The sequence below is a fragment of the Periplaneta americana genome, chromosome 7, assembly GCF_040183065.1.
Source record: "Periplaneta americana isolate PAMFEO1 chromosome 7, P.americana_PAMFEO1_priV1, whole genome shotgun sequence".
Taxonomy (NCBI): Eukaryota; Metazoa; Arthropoda; class Insecta; order Blattodea; family Blattidae; genus Periplaneta; species Periplaneta americana.
This window is the reverse complement of record NC_091123.1, coordinates 25,653,818-25,680,369: the sequence shown is the minus strand read 5'-3', so window position 1 is coordinate 25,680,369 and position 26,552 is coordinate 25,653,818. Positions and strand designations below refer to the sequence as shown.

Below are 26,552 nucleotides of genomic sequence, written 5' to 3'. Positions count from 1 at the left end.
ACTTTCCTGTCTGCTGTCCTGTGTGTTGCCTACATTCATGGCATTCGGGAAACTTATTGATGTTCCTTGTTGTGTGTGTGTGTGTGTGTGTGTGTGTGCGCGCGCGCGCGCTCGCGTACGTACGTACGTATGTATGTATGCATATATATGTATGTATGTATGGAGGACTATGTATGCATGTATGTCAATAAGGAGCACATAGGATTTATCGAGTATGGGCACCCGTTCCGGGGTCCGTGGTGAAACAAAAAGTGACGGAATTTCAAATGTCTACTGTATGAGTCACTGTCGAATGCTAGGCCATGAACCAGTGTAACTTGTGTCACCATGCCCAGTGACTCCACTTCCCCTCGCTACTGGCAAGTTCTGCAATATTAAAGTGGTGGTAGACATGTACTATACACTTTGAGTGAACCATATTTATTTATTTATTTATTTATTTATTTATTTAACCTGGTAGAGATAAGGTCATCAGGCCTTCTCTTCCCCTCTACCAGGGGATTACAACCACAATATTAAGAATACAATTACAATTACAATTAATGTTAAATTTACAAATACAATAAAAATCAAAGTACTAAAAGATTAACTGATTAATAAAGGCTAGACGTTTATTGTGAAAGTTAAGAAGAGAGAACATTTTTTTATTAATTAAGTACAAATTAAACCTACTCTACGCAATACGAAAATGCTTAATAAGTTTGTTTTTGATCACTGTTAAATTCCGACAGTCTCTGATGTCACTGGGTAGGGTATTCCACAAGCGCGAGAGCGAGATTGTGTATGATGATGAATACGATGATGTTTTATATGTTGGTATGGCTAGTATGCGGCTATTTTGCGTGCGTGTGAAGAGATTATGATATGATGACAGGTAACTGAAACGGGAGGCAAGGTAGGTAGAATGTAGAGATGCGAAGGACTTGGAAAAGGAGAAAAAGGGAACGAAAATTTCTACGTTCGTTAAATTAAACCTACTCTACGCAATACGAAAATGCTTAATAAGTTTGTTTTTGATCACTGTTAAATTCCGACAGTCTCTGATGTCACTGGGTGGGGTATTCCACAAGCGCGAGAGCGAGATTGTGTATGATGATGAATACGATGATGTTTTATGTGTTGGTATGGCTATTATGCGGCTATTTTGCGTGCGTGTGAAGAGATTATGATATGATGATAGGTAACTGAAACGGAAGGCAAGGTAGGTAGAATGTAGAGATGCGAAGGACTTGGAAAAGGAGAAAAAGGGAATGAAAATTTCTACGTTCGTTAAGCCGTAGCCAGTTTCGAGTTTGGAAGGATGGGGTAATGTGGTCAGCGCGACGGACATCGCAGACGAAGCGAACACAAGAATTATGAATAGATTGTAATCTTTGCGACTGGTTGACATAGTGAAAAATTTGTTGTGAGCTGAGACTAATTTCGGAATGTTGCTTCATTTGAAGAAAAAATATATTGCAAGTCCATCTTTAACTGCTTTTCTTATATCATAGACTCACACTCACCATCTGTGAACCGAACGAGAACTAAAACATTCAAACCAATACAACTGTAGTTTCATTCCCGAAATTGAGTGACGTAATTCTACTTGTCGGTGTATCCTTGATACAACGCAGAATTTTTACACTTTAATATGGAACTTTGCAGTTTTTGTTTCCTTTTACTACAACATGTAGGCACTTGTTTAAATTTTTCCTTTAAAACAGCTCACAATACATGAAACAAGGATTAATTCTTACCTAAAGAGTTCTATCATAAAATAATGTATAATTTTATCCTTTTTCAACTACATTAAAATTCTGGTTATACACTATTCCCTGACGATACGTCACTGCATATAACGCTAATCTATACTAATAATAAATCTGTAGCCGAAATTTTTCTGGTTATTTTCGATTTTCCAAAAATAATTGGTCCTAACATATATAATTAACCGCCCTGAAACCGAAAATCGCATTTTTTGAAATTTTTGTTTGTATGTCTGACTGTATGTTTGTTCCCTTTTCACGCGATAATGGCTAAACCGATTTATATGAAAATTGGAATATAAATTAAGTTCGTTGTAACTTAGATTTTAGGCTATATGGCATTGAAAATACTTTATTTAAAAGGGGGGTTATAAGGTGGCCTGAATTAAATAAATCGAAATATCTCGCTTATTATTGATTTTTGTGAAAAATGTTACATAACGAACGTTTCTTTAAAAATGATTTCCGATAAGTTTTATTCCTTACCAAATTATTTATAGGACTGATATTTAATGAGATAAATGAGTTTTAAAATTAAAATAACGCCATCTAAGACGGTGCAATGAATTAAGAACAAATGACTTCGTCTATAAGGGGCCTTGGACAACAACAATCGAAACAGGGGCCTTGGACATCAACAATCGAAAGCTATTAAATATTGCCTACAGAGAATGTTTCTGTTTTTGTATGAAGCAATATCGGAAGCTAGATTAACCGATTTGTATAATTAATTATTATTTCACCATTGGAAAGTGTAGTTTCTCTAGATGGACATAAAGCTATAATGTTATTACAGTAACGTCTGAGTAAATCGAGGACAGGTAAGATTAAAATAGCTTCTTATGCACAGAAAATTTGATAGGCTATTTTGTACATTCGTTTTCAGTATTTCTTAAAATAATATTTATGTACACTCATTTTAATCTCAGAGAATTAACGAACAACGAGAGTGTATTGCTTTAGTATGCAGTAATAGTACGTTAGCTTAGCAATCCATTATTTTATAATTCAAATTTTAACTGTGCTCAATTGAATCGTGTTAAAATACATAAAATATATATGCAATAAATGCAATGTAAAAAAAATTGGGTAATGAGGGAAGCAGATTATGTTGCGCTGTTGTAAAAGTTGTTCCCTGGATCAAACGTCCTATTTTAATTATGTAATTACTTTATATTTATTTCTAACAGGTGCAGCGGAGCGCACGGGTACGGCTAGTATGAAATATATAAGTACTATCGTGAGGTTAAAAATTGTAACTATGCTCGTAATCGCCGAGGTTAATATCAGCATCGCCGGTGTGCCAGAATTTTTTCCTGCAGGAGTTCTTTCACATGCCAGTAAATCTAATGACATGAGCCTGTCGCATTTAAATACACTTAAATGCCATCGACCTGAGCCGGGATCGAACTCGCAACCTCTACAGGCTCATTTTTGTAATGTTGAAACAGTAAATTTGTTACAGTTGAAAATTCCAAGTCTTATTCACAACCCATTCATTGTGAAGGTGTCAAATGTTTTAGTTAAATGCATTACTTAATATTATTTCTGAGGAATGTGTCACGCTACTTACGAGGTATAGATGGTGACTTGCTGCGAGAGGGCGTGGTCCTGGGGGTAGATCTCGGGGTGGAGCCTGCGGACAGGAGCCCCGGAGGTCGAGACAGTTGTCGGCTGAGAAGTGTTTCCTTCTCTTCAGGTACTGAAAAAGAATCATAATACATCGAGCGCCTGATTTTATGATTTAGTTTTGTAATGTGCGCGTGTGAAACAAAAATAACAGTGTTATTGTCTTACTTACTTCCTTACGGCTTTTAAGGAACCCGGAGGTTCATTTCCGCCCTCACATAAGCCCTACATCGGTCCCTATCCTGAGCAAGATTAATCCAGTCTCTAGCATCAATTATGCTTAGAGCCCGGAATTTTAGGTCTAAACGTTAAGGATGACACTGAGTATAAACGAATGGATGTGGTGTCTAAGAGGAAGGTTTTAAGAGGAGTTGGTCATTATTGCATGCAAAATAGTGGTAAAAATAGCCTATCTTCAAGCAGTCATAAATATAATACTATTTGTCAGAGGTCTTTCATTTTTGTTAGCTATGTGTATATACATATTAAGCTTTAAAATGAAAAAGAATGGATACTCTAGAGTAAATCTTTATCCTTAAATTGATTTTTTTAATTAAGCACAATTTTTTTTTTATAAATTCACTATATGCCTGTGATTAGGTACACTCTATTCACTTATTATAGCACATATTGAATTGAAAATTTGACCACTTACTGCTAATAGATACTGAAACATACCCTACTAAAATTATTCATGTATCTGTAATATTATGGGCATAGGACTTATAGAAATCATCACCGTGAATAAATTAAAAAAAATTGAAGATTAGTATAAGCCCTATGCCCATAGTATTACAGATATTTTAATAATTTTAGTAGGGTATGTTTTAGCATCTATTAGCAGTAAGTGGCTAAAATTTTAATTCAATGTGTGCTATGATAGGTGAATAGAGTGTACCTAATCACAGATATGTAGTGAATTTATATAAAAAATATGTTTAAATTTAACAATTAATTTAAGGTTGGATTTACACTAGATTAACCATTCTTTTTTCATTTTAAAGCTTAATATGTATACATATATCACTAAAAAAATGAAATAGCTGTGATAAATAGTATTACATTTATGACTGCTTGAAGATAGGTTATTTTTATCATTACTTTGCATGCGATAACGTCCAATTCCCCTTAAGCCTAGTTCACAGGAGTCCGATATGTAATAATAGACAACAGAGTCACAAGGACTGGATAATGTAGTTAAGAGGATTAGAGACCTTTAACGGTACCGAAAGGAAAATACTGAGTGAGTGACAAGAATGACGTGTCAAAGAAGTGGGGGCATGGCTTCTAAATTATAAACTATACAGTCCACACCTGTGGAGTAACGATCAGCGCGTCTGGCCGTGAAACCAGGTGGCCCGGGTTCGAATCCCGGTCGGGGCAAGTTACCTGGTTGAGGTTTTTTCCGGGGTTTTCCCTCAACCCAATACGAGCAAATGCTAGGTAACTTTCGGTGCTGGACCCCGGACTCATTTCACCGGCATTATCACCTTCATTTCATTCAGACGCTAAATAACCTAGATGTTGAGACAGCGTCGTAAAATAACCCAATAAAATAAAATAAACTATACCGAGGAACAATATTAACTTTTAGCACCTAAAATTCCGGGCTCAAAGCATCATATCCCACTTTCCTCAAATCCATTTTAATATTATCGTCCCATCTACGTCTCGGCCTCCCCAAAGATCTTCTTCCCTCCGGCGTCCCAACTAACGTCTAAATCTGCATTGCTTGGGAAAAGTGACATAAGTCAGTTTTCATAAACCTTTTTTGATAATTTATTGACAACTTACACTGGTTTATGTAGATTTGATTTTTTTCTGTATGCATTATTGTATTGGGAGGAATACCTATGTATTTTTTTCCAAGCGAACAGATGTTCCGTAAGTTGTCAATAAATTATCAAAAAAGGTTTGTGGAAACTGACTTGTGTCACTTTTCCCGAGCACTACAGATATGTATTTCTGGATTCGCCCATACGTGCTACATGCCCTGCCCATCTCAAACGTTTGGATTTAATGTTCCTAATTATGTCAGGTGAAGAATACAATGCGTGCAATTCTGCGTTGTGTAACTTTCTCCATTCTACTGTAAATTCTTCCCTCTTAGCCCTCTTAGAAATGCATAGGCCCTATAAAGTAGTAGTTGGAACCCCTGAGGGAAAAAATATCTTTGGGGAGGCCCAGACGTAGACGGGAGGATAATATTGAAATAGATTTGAGGAAGGTGGAATATGATTAATATTGCTCAGTATAGGGACCGATGGCGGGCTTATGTGAGGGCGGCAATGAACCTCCGGGTTCTTTAAAAGCCATGTGTAAGAAAGTAAATGATAACAGAATGAGCTTTTTAACCCTTAATTTCGCAAATTATCCTATAGGATACAACAGGTTAATAGGGTATATGCTATAATTTTAATAGTACAATAGAAAAAAAAATTAGCACGAAAATTAAAATTTCACAATATTATAATATTGTACGACATATGAAATATGGACATTGCGATAGTTGTTTTCTTTACAGTCCGACACAGTTTAATAAATTAGTGTGAGAAATGAAGATTTGCCAATTAAGGGTTAACTGTTTATTCTCCGGTACGATATCCAGGTGAACAGTGATCTTCAACTAATTAATTAGTACCTACTTATTTATTAGGTCATTTCTTGTCGTTGTTGTAAGACTCTATTCAACTTAAACATATGTATATCTATATATATATATAATTTGAACTGGTAATGGAAATTACAGGAAAACGGCTGAACGGATTTTAATGAGTGACCCCTCATTTTCATGCCTGGCATCCAAAGATTTTCGGAAAAGTAGTAGTTTTCAGTGAAATGTCAATTTTCCTACATAATTTTCCTATTTTCCAAAATCCACCTGTTGTCAGTTTTGAGAAGTAATTTTATTGAATCACGGCCGACTTTATTGAATTTCAGAACAAAACACACACTACAATAAACAATAGGCTATTACACGAAGGCCATGACCTGCAGGATTGCCGACATATTTAGAGCTCAATTCAATTTGTTATTAAAACTGATTCTGCAGTGTATAATTTTCTGAGTACAGCTGTGTATTGGATATTCAAATCTACGAAACTTGACGTGGTTTGATGACATTATTACCATTAGAAATTAAATATTATTGTAGTTAATATCATAATGCGTCTATTTTTCATTAATTGTATATAATATTGATGCTATATTGATGACATGAAAGTGAAACGTTTTGAAGTTATATAAGTAAATGTAGAGAATATCTTAATTTAGATCTTCATTTCTATAATTTACTGAGTGACTGCTATATATAACTATAAAACTTAAGTAAGATAATAATATTGTTATTAAAAATCAAATATTTTTATACTTATTAACCCAGTTGGGTTGGGTATTTTTCATATACCTAATGGCGGTGGCTCCTTTGAACACCGAACTGCACTCCTTGAAATAAAATAAGGTATAGATATTGATATGTGTCATTTTCCTCAGTATTGGCTCGAGAGAGCGCAAAAGTTACAGTTCCTAAGGAAAGATAAAAAGGTATTAGGCCTACTTACTAATAAAATGTGGCCTAGAAAATTTTGTAGTCTCCAGATCATTTCAGCAAGATCTCTTAGTAGGATAAAATGATTTTACGCTCTACATTTCAAGTTCTACATGCAGCAGCTATACGAAAATGATATTGTTCGAAAGCTTAGCAAACCTGACATGTTTTTAACTTTTGCCTACACTCCACAATGACCTGGAATAGCTACTGCTATCGTCCTGACATTGATACTTGCGCTTTCGCGTTCAAACTCAAAAGCTGAAGTTGGATATGTTCAAGAAAAAGTATTTGGCCTAAAAAAATCCATTCAGAGGGAGTATGTTTCATTATTATGGAACCAAATAACTATCAAAAGACAAGTATTCTTCATTGAAAATAAATCTGAAAAAATTTTATTTGAACGTCTAACGAACTTAGTTTGCAGCAGCATTTGCTGCACAAGCCGCTAGTTGTTTATACTTCCAACTGTCTATTGCTCAATATGCTCTGTCTTTGTGGCAGCCTGTTAATACAGGGAGCTGTTATCGTTTAGATAAATAAATAAAAAAATATAATGATGACTCTGCACAAATAGATGTTAACTTACCATCGACGACTAGACAGGCGGAGGTAAGGGCGCGGCCCAGCTCGTTGTAGGCCACACAGGTGTACTCGCCCTCGTCCTCGGGGTACACCTGGTGGATGTGCAGGCGGGCCGTCTCGCCTTCGAGTTCCGTGCTGAAGTCTCCGCCCAGAGGTAGCAGCTGCAACACAACAGACACCCGAATGTTTACTGGTCGCCGGTGTTCCTTCCTACTTCCGTTTTTAAAAACCTCAACCGATTCGTTTTGTAGTAACTGGTTGATAATTCAGAGCATTTCATAGAGTGAATCGGGGGGAGATGACTATCGGGGGAAGATGCTTATTTCTTTGTAGTTTCACATTCTTCCAAGAGAGAACGCCACGCGCATGTCTTCATGATCACTGAGACAGTTGAATGTCTGTAGAGTGGAAGCTAACTCATTTTGCCATGTGTTCTTGTTGTGAAAAGAAGAAAAGCAAGAAAACAACTCTCATTTCTCTGCTATAAAATAATCGCAAAGGTATGTTAAAATTTTAATACATCCTTGAATTCGTAATAACTGTCAAACCTTTGTAATGGATAATGTAGTAAAGATTCTAAAGTTTGTATTGTTAACAACCAACGACCTTGTTCCGGCATCTTTGGTTGGGTCACAGCACTAGGCATCTTACCCCGATACTTGGGGAAGATGATCACTTTCTTTCGCGGTAAGATGGCAACTTGTTGCAAGAGTTTTATTTTTTGCTTTATTGCAGGGAATGCGTAAACATTAGGTAAGGTTCATTGATAGAGGTCAGTGGATTGAGGACAGTCTTCAACTTGTGATGGAACATGTTAGAACAGGGGGTATGAACTTTTTTAGAGCATCACAAGCATACGAGATTCCCGAATTGAATTGAATTGTATTCCCAAGAAACTAGTTCGATTAATTAAAATGTGTCTCAGTGAAACTTACAGCAGAATACGTATAGGTCAGTTTCTATCTGATGCTTTTCCAATTCACTGCGGGCTAAAGCAGGGAGATGCACTATCACCTTTACTTTTTAACTTCGCGCTAGAATATGCCATTAGGAAAGTTCAGGATAACAGGCAGGGTTTGGAATTGAACGGGTTACATCAGCTTCTTGTCTATGCGGATGACGTGAATATGTTAGGAGAAAATACACAAACGATTAGGGAAAAGACGGAAATTGTACTTGAAGCAAGTAGAGCGATCGGTTTGGAAGTAAATCCCGAAAAGACAAAGTATATGATTATGGCTCGTGACCAGAATATTGTACGAAATGGAAATATAAAAATTTGAGATTTATCCTTCGAAGAGGTGGAAAAATTCAAATATCTTGGAGCAACAGTAACAAATATAAATGACACTCGGGAGGAAATTAAACGCAGAATAAATATGGGAAACGCGTGTTATTATTCGGTTGAGAAGCTCTTATCATCCAGTCTGCTGTCCAAAAATCTGAAAGTTAGAATTTATAAAACAGTTATATTACCGGTTGTTCTGTATGGTTGTGAAACTTGGACTCTCACTCTGAGAGAGGAACATAGGTTCAGGGTGTTCGAGAATAAGGTGCTTAGGAAAATATTTGGGGCTAAGCGGGATGAAGTTACAGGAGAATGGAGAAAGTTACACAACACAGAACTGCACGCATTGTATTCTTCACCCGACATAATTAGGAACATTAAATCCAGACGTTTGAGATGGGCAGGGCATGTAGCACGTATGGGCGAATCCAGAAATGCATATAGAGTGTTAGTTGGGAGACCGGAGGGAAAAAGACCTTTAGGGAGGCCGAGACGTAGATGGGAGGATAATATTAAAATGTATTTGAGGGAGGTGGGGTATGATGATAGAGACTGGATTAATCTTGCACAGGATAGGGACCGCTGGCGGGCTTATATGAGGGCGGCGATGACCCTTCGGGTTCCTTAAAAGCCATTTGTAAGTAAGTATATATATATATATATATGTTTCACTGTGTGTTTTTTCTTCCTTTCATATCTTACATTTATTTAATTTTTATTATTTTTGTGAAATTTGGTTTGAAGCTAGATTAGTTGTAATTGTGACAATTAATGATAACGGTAGTAATAATAATAACTATTGTTTTACTCTTTTATTATTAATAGTATTATCTTTGTTTCCTTTTGAAGCTTCAAACTGTGCATAGTTACAGCACGAATGGCCGTATGGGCTCGTGCGAAGGATCTTGTGTACATGAGATTGTATAACTTATTGTGTATCAATAAATGCACTTCATGCATTCATTCCTTACCGTACCCTTAAACGCCGCCTAAAAATTAATGATGACAAAAAATGTACTGGATTGAATTCATTGTGTGCAAGAAGTGATTTCACGAGTCTTGCACACGGCAATAAAATCTGTGCAATGACTGTGTTGCTAAGTAGTGATAAACGAGTGAGAAAGTGTCCATGAGCTTTAAATTAAGTCATTTTTGTTATATACATGTATGAAACCAAGTTCAGGTAAAATACATGTATCAGTAAATGTGTTAATTGCATTTGACATCTTACCCGACTAGCGGGGAAAAATGCTTGCAGTGCAGATAAAAAGAAAATGCGTATCTATAAACGAGGTAATTAATATTTTCTGTTTTGTACCAACAATATAGTTTCAAAATACTTTCCAGACTTTGATATTTCAATATGAAATTGAAAACTAAATGAACAGTAGGCCTATCTTAAATTTTCAATCAAAGAAAAAATAAGGCACATTCCCCCGATCCACTCTATCTACGTCACTGGCTCTTATCGATACGTCACAGTTTCACTGGTAACTACAGTAAAATACCAGTATAACGAAACCCTAGCAACCTCTGAAATTGCTTCCTTACATACAGGGTGGAAATGAAATAACACTGGACGTCCTCAACATTCTAGGCAAATTCAACAATTTCCCAAATATCAGCAATTTTCCCCAATGTCCACGAACGAAAGTGAAAGTCTAGATTTTCGGCGACTTCGAAGTAAACTCACGATTGAAGTTTACTTTCGTCAAAGTGTCGACTGTCAATAGGAAGTAAGTCAACTCGTTCATGAATACGACTCTCAGGTCAGCGTAGCGGTATAGCGAAGTCTTGCTCACTCCATGGGACAGCTTGGTACTCACTCTGCCATCCTTCTCCCACCGGATGTCTGGTTCTGGGGTGGCCTGCACGCGACATTCCAGGGTCACAGAGTCCCCGTCACAGCAACGCAAGTCTTTCAGCTCACGCCTGATGACCGGCAACGTCTGCACCGTCCTGTAACACGAGCAGAAGGTCCGGGATTCACTCGTATAATCTTGGAATAACTGACAATGGCGAATACGGTACAGTTTTCTTAGGAACACAATTTTGTCTTTCAAGCTTTGGTGACATGATTCTTGGGAGTAAAGTAAGTAAGTAAATAAATAAATAAATAAATAAATAAATAAATAAATAAATGAATGAATAAATAAATAAATGAATGAATGAATAAATAAAAAATGAATGAATGAATGAATAAATGAAAAAAAAAATAAATAAATAAGTGTCTAAAAAAATAAATAAGTAAATCAATAAGTAAATAAATAAATAAACAAATAAATAAAGTAAATAAATAAATAACTGAATAAATAAATAAACAAACAAGTAAATAAGTAAGTAAATAAATAAGTAAATACATAAATAAGTAAATAAATAAGTAAATAGATAAATAATTAAATAAATAAGTAAATAAAAAAGTAAATAAATAAATAAAAAATTAAATAAATAAACAAGTAAATAAGTAAATAAATAAATAAAAAATTAAATAAATAAATAAACAAGTAAATAAGTAAGTAAATACATAAATAAATAAGTAAATAAATAAATAAACAAATAAATAAATAAATAAATAAATAAATAAATAAATAAATAAATAAATAAATAAAGAAGTGTCTAAATAAATAAATAAGTAAATCAATAAGTAAATAAATAAATAAATAAACAAATAAATAAAGTAAATAAATAAATAACTGAATAAATAAATAAATAAACAAACAAGTAAATAAGTAAGTAAATAAATAAGTAAATACATAAATAAGTAAATAAATAAGTAAATAGATAAATAATTAAATAAATAAGTAAATAAAAAAGTAAATAAATAAATAAAAAATTAAATAAATAAACAAGTAAATAAGTAAATAAATAAATAAAAAATTAATTAAATAAATAAACAAGTAAATAAGTAAGTAAATAAGTAAGTAAATACATAAATAAATAAGTAAATAAATAAATAAACAAATAAATAAATAAATAAATAAATAAGTGTCTAAATAAATAAATAAGTAAATCAATAAGTAAATAAATAAATAAATAAATAAACAAATAAATAAAGTAAATAAATAAATAACTGAATAAATAAATAAATAAACAAACAAGTAAATAAGTAAGTAAATAAATAAGTAAATAAATAAGTAATTAGATAAATAATTAAATAAATAAGTAAATAAAAAAGTAAATAAATAAATAAAAAATTAAATAAATAAACAAGTTAATAAGTAAATAAATAAATAAAATATTAAATAAATAAATAAACACGTAAATAAGTAAGTAAATAAGTAAGTAAATACATAAATAAATAAGTAAATAAATAAAGAAACAAATAAATAAATAAATAAATTTTGGACCGACCTAGCACCATTAGAAATTGAACTAGAGCAAAAATTCTTTCGCTAAAATAATCCCTTACATATAGAGAATGTTACATACTAAAATTATTTATTTATCTTGAACCATGAAAATATTTGCCACATTATATACGCACTTAAAATATATATATTTTGGGGGGGGGGAATAAGATCCAGGATTCACTCAGATAATCTTGGAATAAGTGACAATGACGAGCATAGTTTCCTTAGGAACACATTTAATATGGTTGCGAAACTGATATCGTGCGCCATTACGTGATTCGCGACTCACTCTGCAGTCACTATGCAACCCGCAATGTAACTTGCCCTCAACCCTTCTGCGTCTCCGTAAAGCTCAGGTACGCATCAGTCCTTGTTTACTATCAGTAGAACACGAACACAGTGACGGAATTGAGGCAAAAAAAAAAAATATGTCTCTGTCAAAGTCTTGAAAAAATGATTTAATTAGAATAGGAAGAAGAGTTTTACTGCAGTGCAGATGGTGACAATAGGCTATAAAATAAGAAATAAAAAAAAGACTCGATCTTTCGCCAGTTTTGTGGAAGCCATATTGGGAACTACATATACAGAGTGTTAAAAAAGTATCCAATATTTTAGGAGGTGATAGTATGCATCAAAACAAGAAAATGATGTCTAATAAACATGGGTCCTACAACACATACTTTCTGAGATCTGAACACTTGTTCATAGGAGGTGCTCAATGTGACGTCCATTTATGGCGATACATTTCTCTGCCCTACAATACAGCAGACTACCAGATAATCATACCGTAGTTGACACCCCTGGCATGGAATACTGATACATCGCAAGGAACACTGAAAACAAAAGTCTGATTGCGGGATTCAGCAGAAATGGTGTTGTGAATTTTCTTAATCAGCATGTGTGGGCTGATGAAAATCCCCATGCAGTTGAAGAAACAAGGCATCAGCACCGATTCTCAATCAACGTATGGGCAGACGTTCTTGGCGATAGGTTAATACAGCCATACGTGCTACCACAGAGATTAACTGGGGATCGTTATCAGGACTTTCTTATTAACGTATTAACACAAATTTCAAAGAGTGCGTGATTTCTTATGCCGAAGGGCAGAGGAATGCATTGCCATGAATGGACGTCACATTGAGCACCTCCTATGAACAAGCGTTCAGATCTCAGAAAGTATGTGTTGTAGGACTCATGTTTATTAGACATTATTTTCTTGTTTTGATGCATACTAGCACCTCCTAAAATATTGGATGCTTTTTTTTAACACCCTGTATCCGTGAGCAGTTCTTCTCACAAATGAAAACTATGAAATCAAAATGTAGGAACCGCATTGCGGACAGATATCTTTGTGACCAGTTACCGGTTGATAGTGTGCAACTTAACTCCTGATTTCAATTCAGTGTTACTTGAAAAAGTACGTGAAACTGAGGAGGACTAATTTGAGCAGCTTTTGTTTACAAATACAACTTAAAAACGTAAAAATTGCTTTATTTTTACATCGGGGTAAAGATGATTGTGTATTTAATTTGAATTCATTCGGAACTCTTAGGCCTAATTTGCACTGGAAGAAATGATGAACGGGAGAAAATTTCGGGGCAGAAGAAGATATCAGACAATAGAGGGCATTAAGATATATGGATCATATAAGGAAACGAAGAGGATGACAGAAAATAGGAAAGATTGGAGAATGCTAGATTTCCAGTGAAAGACCTGCCTTGGGCAGAACACTAAATGAATGAAAAGAAGATATATGGATCATAAGATAAAGGCAGAAAATATGGAAGATAAGAGAATTCTGGGTTTGTAGTGAAAGACCTTCCCTTGAGCAGAAAACTAAGAATGAATTTGTGTACCGCTGGTACTGGAGCGATGGAAGACAGGTGGGTCACGAAGAACATGGAAATAACAAATACTTAGATAGATAGATAGATAGATAGATAGATAGATAGATAGATAGATAGATAGATAGATAGATAGATAGATAGATAGATAGGTAGGTAGGTAGGTAGGTAGGTAGGTAGGTAGGTAGGTAGGTAGGTAGGTAGGTAGGTAGGTAGATAGGTAGATAGGTAGATAGATAGATAGATAGATAGATAGATAGATAGATAGATAGATAGATAGATAGATAGATAGATAGATAGATAGATAGATAGACAGACAGATAGATAGACAGACAGACAGACAGACAGACAGACAGACAGACAGACAGACAGACAGACAGACAGACAGACAGACAGACAGACAGACAGACAGACAGACAGACAGACAGATAGATAGATAGATAGATAGATAGATAGATAGATAGATAGATAGATAGATAGATAGATAGATAGATAGATAGATAGATAGATAGATAGATAGATAGATAGATAGAACTTTATTGTCGATGGCATAATGTATCGCATAGACATGGTCGAATATATACAATTACAATTTAATTTAAAATAAGTCAAATATAAAAAAAAATCTGGTTATAAAGGATGCTCATGATTGCCTAGATTGGCAACCAGGAGCGGCAAACTGTCGTACAGTGAGTGGTACAAAACAGTAAAAAGGCCTACATACAGGAAACATTGTCAAACTTCCCTATATCTTGTCTTAGCCGGTTTGTCTATCTGTGATAAAGAGCGATAAGTAGCTCTTCAAACAAGAAAAGCATATACTGTAGTGAAGTTGTGCTGCTATAAAGGCACATTAAAAAAAAAAAAAAAAACATTATCACATTTCTGTGTCACGTCTTCAACTCTTTTATTTAATTGTGAAAGATAGTAATGAGTCGCTCTTTTAATATGAAGAGGAAGATTGTAGTGAAATAGTACTGCCGGTTGCTATGGAAACACGCGTAACAGAATAATGACAATTTCTTGTCCATGTTACGTCGTCAACTGTTTTGTCTGACTATGAAAGATAGTGTTCTTTAAACATTGTTGTCAGAAAGATTGTAGTGGAGTGGTGCAGGAGAATGATATGGGGAAACTTGTAGCAAAATGTTGCTAAACTTCTTGTCTATTTTATTACTTCGACTGTTTTGCCTACTCGAAACAAAAATAGAAAAATAGTACAAGCATATGGACAAATACCGCGTAAGACTGGTGTCTGTTAGGATGTTAACCCATAACTTTCAGTAAAAACAAAAACAAAAGCATTACAAGCGAAGTCAAAAAGGTGTTCCATGTACATGTCATGAAGTTGTATAAGTTAAAAGAGCAAGATCACACACGTATACATAATTACAAGGATAAGAAATTTTGACCTTACTTTTAAATTATATTAAACTAGTGGCTTGTGCAGCAAACGCTGCAAACTAAGTTTGTTAGACGTTCAAATAAAATTTTTTTCAGATTTATTTTCAACGAAAAATACCAGAAATTTTGAAAATTATTTGCTTCCATAATAATGAAACATACCTCTGAATGTTATTTGTATGCCAAATACTTTTTCTTGAACCTATCCACATACAGTTTTTGAGTTTCAACGCGAAAACGTAAGTAAACATGTCAGGACGATCAGTGGGATTTTCATGTGGGAGTAAAGCAATAGCTATTTCAGATCATTGTGGATTGTAGGTGAAGCTAAAGAAAGTCAGGTTTGCTATGCTTTGGAACAATAGACATACAATCTTGGTGTACCTGCTGCATGTAGAGCTTGAAATGTATTGAGTAAAATCATTTTATCCTGCTAAGAGATCTTGCTGAAATGATCGGGATACTACAAAATTTTCTAGGCCTCTTATTTTATGGATAAGTAATACCGTCTTTCCTTAGGAACTGTAATTTTTGCGCTCTCTCGAGCCAATACTGAATCTACACCACACCGCCATTAAATATATGAAAAAGACCCAACCCACTTGATTAATAACTATAAAATATTTGATTTGTAATAATAATAATAATAATAATAATAATATTATTATTATTATTATTATTATCTTACGCAAGTTTTGTAGTTTATATATTAACATCATGATATTAACTATAATAATAGTAATAATAATAATAATAATAATAATAATAATAATAATAATAATAATAATTCATTTTTAATGGTAATAATGTCTTCAAACACCTCCTACTTTCGTAGATTTTAATATCCAATACCCGCTGTACTTAGAAAATTACACACCGCAGAATTTAATTTTTAGTAAGTTTTGAAGCTTTTATAACCAATTGAATTTGAACTCCAGCAATCCTGCAGGTCATGGCCTTCGTGTAATAGCCTATTGTTTATTGTAGTGTGTATTTTGTTTTATTTTGAAATGCAATTAGTTCTCAAAACTGGCGAAAGATGGATTTTGGAAAATAGGAAAATTATGTAGGAAAACTGACATTTCTCTGAAAACTACTATTTTTCCGAAAAACTTTGGGTTCCAAGCTTCAAAATGAGGGGTCATTTATTAAAATCCGTTCAGCCGTTGCCCCGTAATTTCCATTACCAGTTCAAATTATATATATATATATATATATATATATATATATATATATATAGATTTCTTACAGAGTCGTTTCGGAAGTTAAGGTGAAAAGTGACTTCTATCTATTCAGGGTCGAACTACTGGCCTTCTTCTCCGAGGGAAGTCACTTTAACAAATTAACTAGATTCTTATAGAAGTTATATTGTGTACATTTATGCATGCGAACACATTTCTGTATTTACTTACCCATGTTTTACAGAGCTATGGTCCATGCCGTCTTCTTTACCCTGACCTGAAAGCAAGAAAAAAAAAATACTGAATGAAAATCGATAACATATTTGCACATTGCGTAACTATTTATGAGAGGCGAATCATGGACCAACATTTTAGAATTTCTGTTTTCCACTGCACATGTAATTAACTTTGTTAAACTTGTAGGCTATTTCTCTTTTCTCAATTGGTATTACTGAATAATATTCAATTTTTTTATTGCAGTAACCGATATTAATCTATTTCAACTTCACAATGTCTGAATAGGTTAAGCATTCATAAATATACGATTATTAACATTTTGTGAGCGATTTTTAGGGATATACTATTTACATTTATATTTTATTTATGAAATAGTCGTAATATAATATCACTCGAGGTTTGAGCTTTCCCAGATGAATTTCAGACCTCTTACTATAGATAATTTTACCGGAATAGACTTCTATTTGTACGATAAGCTAAGTCTGATTTTACTGCCATTCCGAAGGATGTCGTGATGTATTATCGTCCTTAGAAATCCATTCCTTTCCGCCGTAAACTTCGCAGCCAATGGCAATCGTGATAGCAAGACCATAGCTTACGCGTCACCCTGTGACTATGCAATTTTTCTATACATTCGTCAAATGTCATAACCTTTTTGGGCATACCAAGGTTTTCCGGCAGGTAGCATAGTTTTCCTATAAAGAGATTGTGAAAATGCTTGCGTCATAAGCAGCGTGAGAGCGCTATCGCGGAAGAATGACAACTTCCATACACGGTCAGGTCTGCCAACAGTCGCAAAATCGTCTGCAAGGTCAGTAAACAACGGTAAAATGTTATGACTGGAGAAGAAGAGAGCGATCTCATTTACTCTGGCCGTGACAGTTATTGTCCGGGCTTCGTCACTTAAAGCGACAAAATTAATTGTTATTACTGAAGATATGTTTCTCCCAATAAGGCTCGCTATTGACTTACATTCCGATGTGTTTGTCTTTTGTGTTTTGTCATAGAAATCACTATTGGAGAATAACATGAATCGAAGACTATAACAAACGACTAATTAAACTTAAGCTGACAGGTTCTCACACAAAGGATCAAGCTTCAATCCCAGACAGATCATGAAAATGTGTAGGGTAAGGTTGCCTAATTCCGTGACATATTTAATAAAATGAAAGAGTAATGGAACGGAGAAAAATTCTCTCCGGCGCAGGGATTTGAATCCGGGTTTTCAGCTCTACGTGCTGATGCTTTATCCACTAAGCCACACCGGATATAACTCCGACGCCGGTTAGAATCGTCTCAGATTAAGCTCCAACTCTTGGGTTCCCTCTAGTGGCCGCCCTCTGCACTACGTCATAGATGTCTATGAACGCAGGACCGAAGTCCACACATGTGCTGAGGTGCACTCGATATGAGTGACTAGTTGGCCGGGATCCGACGGAATAAGCGCCGTCTTAAATCACGAAGTGATTTACGCATATCATATATATTATTTTAATGTACCGAAGTACATATGATATTTCCATGCAGATATTCTGCATGGAAATATCATATGTACTTCGGTACATTAAAATTATATATATATATATATATATATATATATATATATATTTAATAAAGTCTATATTTATGCCAAACTTGTACTAAAATTTTTCAAATAACACCTAAATTACGTTATTTGGACCTTTAGCTACAGTTTTTACAACATTCAGTGTCAACGTTGCACAAGTTTGATATATAATATATTATGATTCTTCAGTGTTATACAGAGGCTCCTAAATCCGTGACAGGGATCCAAATTCCGTGATAGTGGTTTCCTAATTCCGTGATACTAAAATAATCCTCATTAACTGCTCAGAAAACAAACGCATATTTGGAAAAACACATTAAAGTCATGGTATATTGTTTTAATATGGATTAAACAAGACATTATAACATAGAAAAAGGGCCTATGTCACAAATTTCATAGAAAATACTTGTGTAACTACAGCAATACATATTACATATTAATAAAAACAAAATAAACTGAAAGTTAAATGCAATACAAAATTAAATTTGAATAAATTGAATTATAACACAATTATTTCCCATTATTTATATTCCTAACAGCAATAATTAAGTTACATATATACCCTATTATTTTATTATAATTATAATTGATGTTTTCTATAACTTATTTCTATTATTATTTCCACGAACTATTTTCTTTTCCAGACATTAATTTTCCCAAATTAGCGTTGGCATCACTGGTAGAGTGAGCCAGGAAGGAGAAATTTGAAAATAAATCCGAAAATGGGAAGGCTTCTGTAGCATTGTTATTGTCTCACAATGTTTAAATAATAATCATACACATTGATTCAGCTGACTATAATCTACAGTAATATATCATTTTTATAATGCTATATTAATTCTTACCTCAAATATAAAATGTTTTTTTAAATCGTAAAAATATTTTTTCCATATAGAAAAAGAACAGTGTTTTACACATACCAATTTTCATTATTGTACAAGATATAGTAATGGAGGAAAAAAATGTTGAATATTTCCAAAAATTTTACTGCTGTAAGCTGTACCTAATCCCTTAAAATGATCTGTACTCTTCAAGAGAAAAATTAAATGACATAATAATAATAATAATAATAATAATAATAATAATAATAATAATAATAATAATAATGTTGTAAACATGCTGTTTTTATTTAATGAAATAATAGTTCTGGTAGCTTTTCTTCTGATTCTTTTGTTGTATTTCTTATTTTCTATTTAACATTATTATTACTTCTTTTCTTAAGATTTAAGCTGCGTAAGACGGTAATATTTGGAAATATTCATATGAACTTTTGTAATACACAAAATGACGTCAGACATGAGCTTCTTATGCACGTCAAACTTTGTGAGTCACTCCGAACATATTTGAAAATCTATTCAAATTATCCTTGGGTGACATATCTGTTTGCATATTGGAATTCAACGTTAAACATTACAAAAATAACATAATATAACTCTTGTGACTATGTACAGTACTGGCAAAAAAAAACCGGACCGACCCTTGTAGCTGATTTCAGAGCCTTATTCACTCAGAGCACGATAGACTGGTAACTAAGACTTTTGTAGTTCGAATCCTGCCTGGGAAGGAAACTTTTTTTTTTTGTTCCTTATTCAAATGTATTCCCAATACTTTTGGATTGCTGGTAAAATTCATGTTCTCAGAATAATAAGTTAATTAAGTAGTAAAATATCGCTGCAATCGAAACGTATTGGGAATAAATTCGAATAAGGAACAAAAAAAAAAGTTTCCTTCCCAGGCAGGATTCGAACCACGAAAGTCTTAGTTACCAGTCTATCGTGCTCTGGAGTGAACAAGGCTCTGAAATCAGCTACAAGTGTAAGTCCGGTTTTTTTTGCCACTACTGTACATGCCATATTTTTTCTTTTGAATTGCACGTTCTGATCAGAGACTGTGATATGCCGAGAATAAAGAAGAGATTCTAACTTTAATTCTGTTCTATAATCCCTTTGCTTCCTGGCAAATAACACAGGATATACACAAACTGAAATCCAGGTCCTTTTGGTAATTGAGTTAATATCGGATAGGGCAATGCTGTAGGTAGTTTCCACACATAGGCGCCAATGAACGTGGTTGCATTTGTTTGATATATGCAGTCCGAGATCTGCCCTAGGCCCGTGGGCCGTGGTACAGAATGGTAACTGATCAAGCTCAATGAGCCGTGACTGCGAGTATTTAAATGACGACGACTCCTCCATCACGGAACTAATGGGCCGGGGCTCGTGTCGCAGGCGACCAGTTCATAAATAAGCAGCCAGCGTCCCACCGTGCTCATTATCATAATGTGAGAGTGCTGTGCACCGTGCCATGAAGCAATAACATCACCAGGAACGAATGTTAGAGCAAAATTCATCATCATCGCCCCTAACACAATTACCACCAGTGACAACACAGTATTTTACTATTAATATTACTACAAATAAATAAATAAATAAATAAATAAATAAATAAATAAATAAATAAATAAATAATAAACAATAAATCAATAAACAATAAATAAATAATAAATAAAAATAAACAATAAATAAATAAAACATAAATAAATAAATAAATAAATAATAAACAATAAATAAAAACAATAAATAAATAAATAATAAACAATAAATCAATAAACAATAAATAAATAAATAAAAATAAACAATAAATAAATAATAAATAAAAATAAACAATAAATAAATAAAACATAAATAAATAAATAAATAAAAAATAAACAATAAATAAAAACAATAAATAAATAAATAATAAACAATAAATCAATAAACAATAAATAAATAATAAATAAAAATAAACAATAAATAAATAAAACATAAATAAATAAATAAATAATAAATAAACAATAAATAAAAACAACAAATAAATAAATAATAAACAATAAACAATAAATCAATAAACAATAAACAAATAATAAATAAAAATAAACAATAAATAAATAAAACATAAATAAATAAATAATAAATAAACAATAAATAAATAAATAATAAACAATAAATCAATAAACAATAAATAAATAATAAATAAAAATAAACAATAAATAAATAAAACATAAATAAATAATAAATAAACAATAAATAAATAAATAAAATATAAATAAATAAATGTACTAGTTTTATGCAATAATATATATATATATATATATATATATATATATATATATATATACTGAGTGCGGCATTTAACGTTTCCTATTTTCAAACCCCCATAACTTATTTAGTTTGCAAGTAAATTACAAGAAATTAATCAGTTTACAACCATTATAATCTTGGAATTACAGTACATCTTATGTTTTGAAAATAATGTCTTTAAGATGTCCTCCATTGGCGTCAATGCATTGTTGCAATCTTCCCTGCACACCGGCCATTACTCGCCGCAATGTTTCAGGTGTAACATCAGCAATTTCTTCACGAATCGCGGTTCTAAGGTCCTCGATGTCATGAAGGATACGACCGTAGACCTTACTCTTAAGATACCCCCACAAAAAGAAGTCTGGTGCAGTGAGATCAGGGGAAACAGAGGACCACCGAATGTCACCTAATCTGGAGATAAGTCGGCCAGGGAAAGCAGCACGAAGTGTGTTCATTGAAACACGTGCTGTATGGGATGTGGCTCCATCCTGTTGAAACCACAGGCGCTGAATGTTCCAGTTACGGTGTCTCAATTCAGGCAGGAAAAAAGTTGTCAACATTATGTTGTAACTCTCAGAGTTCACAGTCACCGCAGCACTATTATCGTTCTCGCTTCCCTCCCTCGACCGATCCCGTTTCACGCCACTGACGCACCCACACACTGATTATTTTTCGTGATGGTGCAACTCCACGTTGATTATCACCAAAAATCCGCCTAAACTCGCGCTGGACAGCAACAATTGACTTGGTTGAAACAAACTGTTCAACACAGAAAATGCGCTGTTGCATCGGCCAACGTTCCATGGTTAACTAAAGGCTTTGTTACACCGAATCCCTGTGTTGGAATGTGGCTAACTAAATCCAAGGCTTTGCTACACCGAATCCCTGTGTTTGCAAACATGTTTTACCAACAATGTGAACAGAATCGCCAACTTAAAATGGGAAACGTTAAATGCCGCACCCTGTATATATATTTCTTTGTTTCACGTATTTACATTTTATGTACACAAGATGTGACGTTCTACAACATGTTTGCATATAGACTACGTTAAAAAATTAAAATACAAAAGTTACAAAATTAAGTGTGTTAAACTTTATATATTCATACGGTAATTAGGGTAAATTAGGGTCTGTTGGACAGTCGGGCATGTTGGACACTTTGTATTTTAAAGTGTTACCTCGCCACTTGTGGCCACCACATTCTGCTAGAAGTCAATGACGGAAGTAGCCACGAGTGGGGAAGTAGCCACGAGTGGGGCTACTTCCGTCATTGACTTCTAGCAGAATGTGGTGCCCACAAGTGGCGTGGTAACACGTTAAAGTACAAAGTGTCCAACATGCCCGACTGTCCAACAGACCCTAATTTACCCTATTATTCTTTACATTTCCTGGCCTTCTATGCCAAAGGTTGCGGGTTCGATCCCGGGCCAGGTCGATGGCATTTTAGTATGCTTAAATGCGATAGGCTCATGTCAGTAGATTTACTGGCATGTAAAAGAACTCCTGCGAAACAAAATTCCGGCACATCCGGCGACGCTGATATAACCTCTGCAGTTGCGAGCGTTGTGCATGATTGGTTGATTGATTGGAGAGGCTCCACACCTTGGCCTGCTCGTTCCTTAAATCTAAATCCCCTAGACTTTTGTTTATGAGGAACAATCAGGTAAAAGAGTGAGTGATTCCTTACGCCGAAGGGCAGAGGAATGCATCGCCATAAATTGACGTCACATTGAGAACCTTCTATGGACAAGTGTTCAGATCTCAGAAAGTATGTGTTGTAGGACTCACGTTTATTAGACATGTTTTTCTTGTTTTAATTCATACTAGCTCCTCCTAAAATATTGAATACTTTTTTGAACACCCTGTATATTCTGTCAGTAGGATGGAGAACTTCATTGCTATAATTGGTAGAATATTTATTTTCTAATCGCAATCTTCATAATGTTTCAGTACATAAATACTTCCCAGCAGATAGTCACGCGTTCGTTAAGTGCCTGGTGACCTCGCAACTCAGCACCGCCTAGCTCCGTGTCAGGATGCACAGCAGGTCATGAAAAACTTCCTCATTGCTGCGAATCCGTATTTGGACGGCCTCTCAATACCATAACAACGTTTAGATATTGACGCCACCAGAACCATATTTAAGAAACTTCGACTTTTTTTTTTTTGTAACACGATTCGCTGTACTTTGGATGACGTGAGGAAACGATTACGTACTGTAGCCTATATTCAGCCCACTTATCTTCTTATATGTGTATATCTTTGCCTCTCGTTATCTTACAACAGTCGTATCTTAATGACATCATCTTCAGTGATTATGAAATCTGTAGCTAAATATTCAACCAATCCGGCTTCAGTTTCCGGCAAAGGAACTGAAAGTTTATCTCTGAAGAACGGAGAGCCCTAACTCCATGTTTCTTCTGTTTCCATAACAAGTGCTTACTTACTTACTGGCTTTTAAGGAACCCGGAGGTTCATTGCCCCCGTCACATAAGCCCGCCATTGGTCCCTATCCTGAGCAAGATTAATCCATTCTCTACCATCATACCCCACCTCCCTCAAATCAATTTTAATAGTATCTTCCCATCTATGTCTCGACCTCCCTAAAGGTCTTTTTCCCTCCGGCCTCTCAACTAACACTCTATATGCATTTCTAGATTCGTCCATACGTGCTACATGCCCTGCCCATCTCAAACATCTGGATTTAATGTCCCTAATTATGTCAGGTGAAGAATACAATGCGTGCAGTTCTGTGTTGTGTAACTTTCTCCATTCTCCTGTAACTTCATCCCTCTTAGCCTTAAATATTTTCCTAAGAACCTTATTTTCAAACACCCTTAATCTCTGTTCCTCTCTCAAAGTGAGAGTCCAAGTGCCGGAGAATCAGTCCCATTCCGAGGCTTATTGTTAGGTTTCGTAAGAAGCTGTTTTTTTGCGGTGATGGGTTGTTAGCCCTTCGCCCAACACCCAAGCTGGAGAACCACCCCTTATCGGCTGTCCACGACTGCTTAATCAATATATTCGCAGCTACCGTCCATATCTGGAGAGGCTGTCTCCTGTATCCGCAACCTAACGCGCCATGGTAAAAATTAAAATTACATCAGTAAATAATGCACATACAAAACCACTGGAACTGCAGTCATGAACTAGTGAAAAGTTTGTAAAATGAATGATGACAAATGTATGTGAATTACGAACGATGAGTCGGAAATTTTCATTCAACAAGGAAGGCAACGAATGACAAACACGAGACAAAATATACACAAGCACTTCATATGAAATAAATTGCAATTTCCACTTTCATGTCGGGAATGGAAGGGATCGTCTACAATCTAGATTAAATTGAGATATATTATACTAACAGATGACTGAGAAATACAGTAGATGACCGATCTGAATGAGTTTCGTTCTGCATACCTCTTGTTGTATACGTCTTGTCACCAAATTATATTACCAGCAACATCTAATTTCTCTCATTTCCTGTTAAGAACATCTTTTTTATGTTGATTTCATCAATAAAACTGCTTTCTTAACAAAGGGAGTAACAAAATGTACCAGTATAACCACAATCTAGTACATACAGCCACGAAGTTCAATACGTAGGGAATTTGCATCCAATGACATTTGAACTTTAGTTGCTAGCCGCTAGGATCGCTACTATCGTACAGTCTATTGTTCCTAATACTCTCAGTTGCTAATCGCTTGGAGCACTGTATCGCGAGAAAAGCAAAAAATCACCTGAAGCTTCGTGACTATGTATTATACTGTTGTATAACCAATGACATCGTTGCTATAGTAATCAGAAGCAGAATTCTTTTGTATAAAACAAATGAAGAGTTGCATTAATGACATGTATATTATTTTATTAAACATTTTTTAACATCATTGTGTTATTATTGAAACCATGTTGGTAGTTTTTCATTAATTACTAGTTTCGATGTGATGTATCATCATCATCTTCAGATTTCTTAGTGAGGTTTTATGCTTGTTTCCGGTCTTCTTCCGGTTTCTACCCATACGCCCTAATCAGATGCTAAGAACTAACCGGAAACAAACACAAGACCTCACTAGGATATCTGAAGATGACAATATATTATGTCGAAACTAGTCATTAAGGTAAAATTACCAACATGGTTTCAATAATAACACAGTGAAGTTACAAAGTTGTTTATTTAAAAAATCCTATATAGATTATTAATGAAAAAATACACTCTTCCAAATGATTTAAAAAAAACCTAGCTACAAGCATTATTTAAAAATGGCTGGAGGACCATCGTACTAAACACACGATACCTCCATTCTGTTGGATGATCGTCCACCTCTACTTCGGCATGTGAACGTGAAGCCAGCAGCCGGCTGGTCGGTCTGGGCCCTTCAAGGGCTGTGGTGCTACGAATTATTATTATTATTATTATTATTATTATTATTATTATTATTATCATCATTATTTGTGTCTAGCTTGATGTCCAAGAAACAAGCTTAATATATAGTTAAAAGGCATGAAACGGGTTAATGGGTAAAATTTGTACACATTCGTACGTAAAAGTTAACGGAGATTCGGAATATATCAATTTTAATATAGTGTCATTTAAAACAAAATAAAGATTACTGTTACACCCAGTATGCCTGAATAACTTTTTTTTCGAACACTGGTATCGTATTGTATGGTTCTTCTCCAACAGCTTTTGTATAACAACTTTTTTTTTGTGAAATTAAAATTTAAGAAGATATTACCAATATTCCATACTTATGTATGTATGTATTTATTAACAATACAATTGGGTATACACTCGGTGGCAGTGATATATAATATACAATAATTACAATTACATGAAATAAAATAAATAAACGTAAATGAAATAAAATAAAATAAAATAAACGTAAATCTTTAAATAATAAATGCAACAAACCTAGGACCATAAATAAAAAATTATTCTATAATAACGCCTACGATAAGCAAAAGTAAATCTAACTTATAAGTACTTCTATTTCACCCAACTATTACCAATTTAAATAATTACATATCACCTTAATTACATACCAACTTAATTAT

At 34.1% G+C, this 26,552-nt stretch overlaps 1 protein-coding gene across 5 annotated transcripts in view; it reads right to left on the bottom strand.

Annotated features, from left to right (window-relative positions):
* LOC138702989 (titin homolog) overlaps positions 1 to 26,552 on the bottom strand; it is a 914,774-nt gene that overhangs the window by 194,543 nt on the left and 693,679 nt on the right. For all 5 annotated transcript variants that reach the window (XM_069830459.1, XM_069830463.1, XM_069830460.1 and 2 more), the window contains 4 exons: positions 16,808 to 16,853; positions 10,624 to 10,756; positions 7,514 to 7,670; positions 3,322 to 3,450 (listed from right to left, as the gene is read on the bottom strand). In XM_069830459.1, the coding sequence (XP_069686560.1) occupies positions 3,322 to 3,450; positions 7,514 to 7,670; positions 10,624 to 10,756; positions 16,808 to 16,853 (465 nt within the window). The remainder of the gene's footprint in view (positions 1 to 3,321; positions 3,451 to 7,513; positions 7,671 to 10,623; positions 10,757 to 16,807; positions 16,854 to 26,552) is intronic.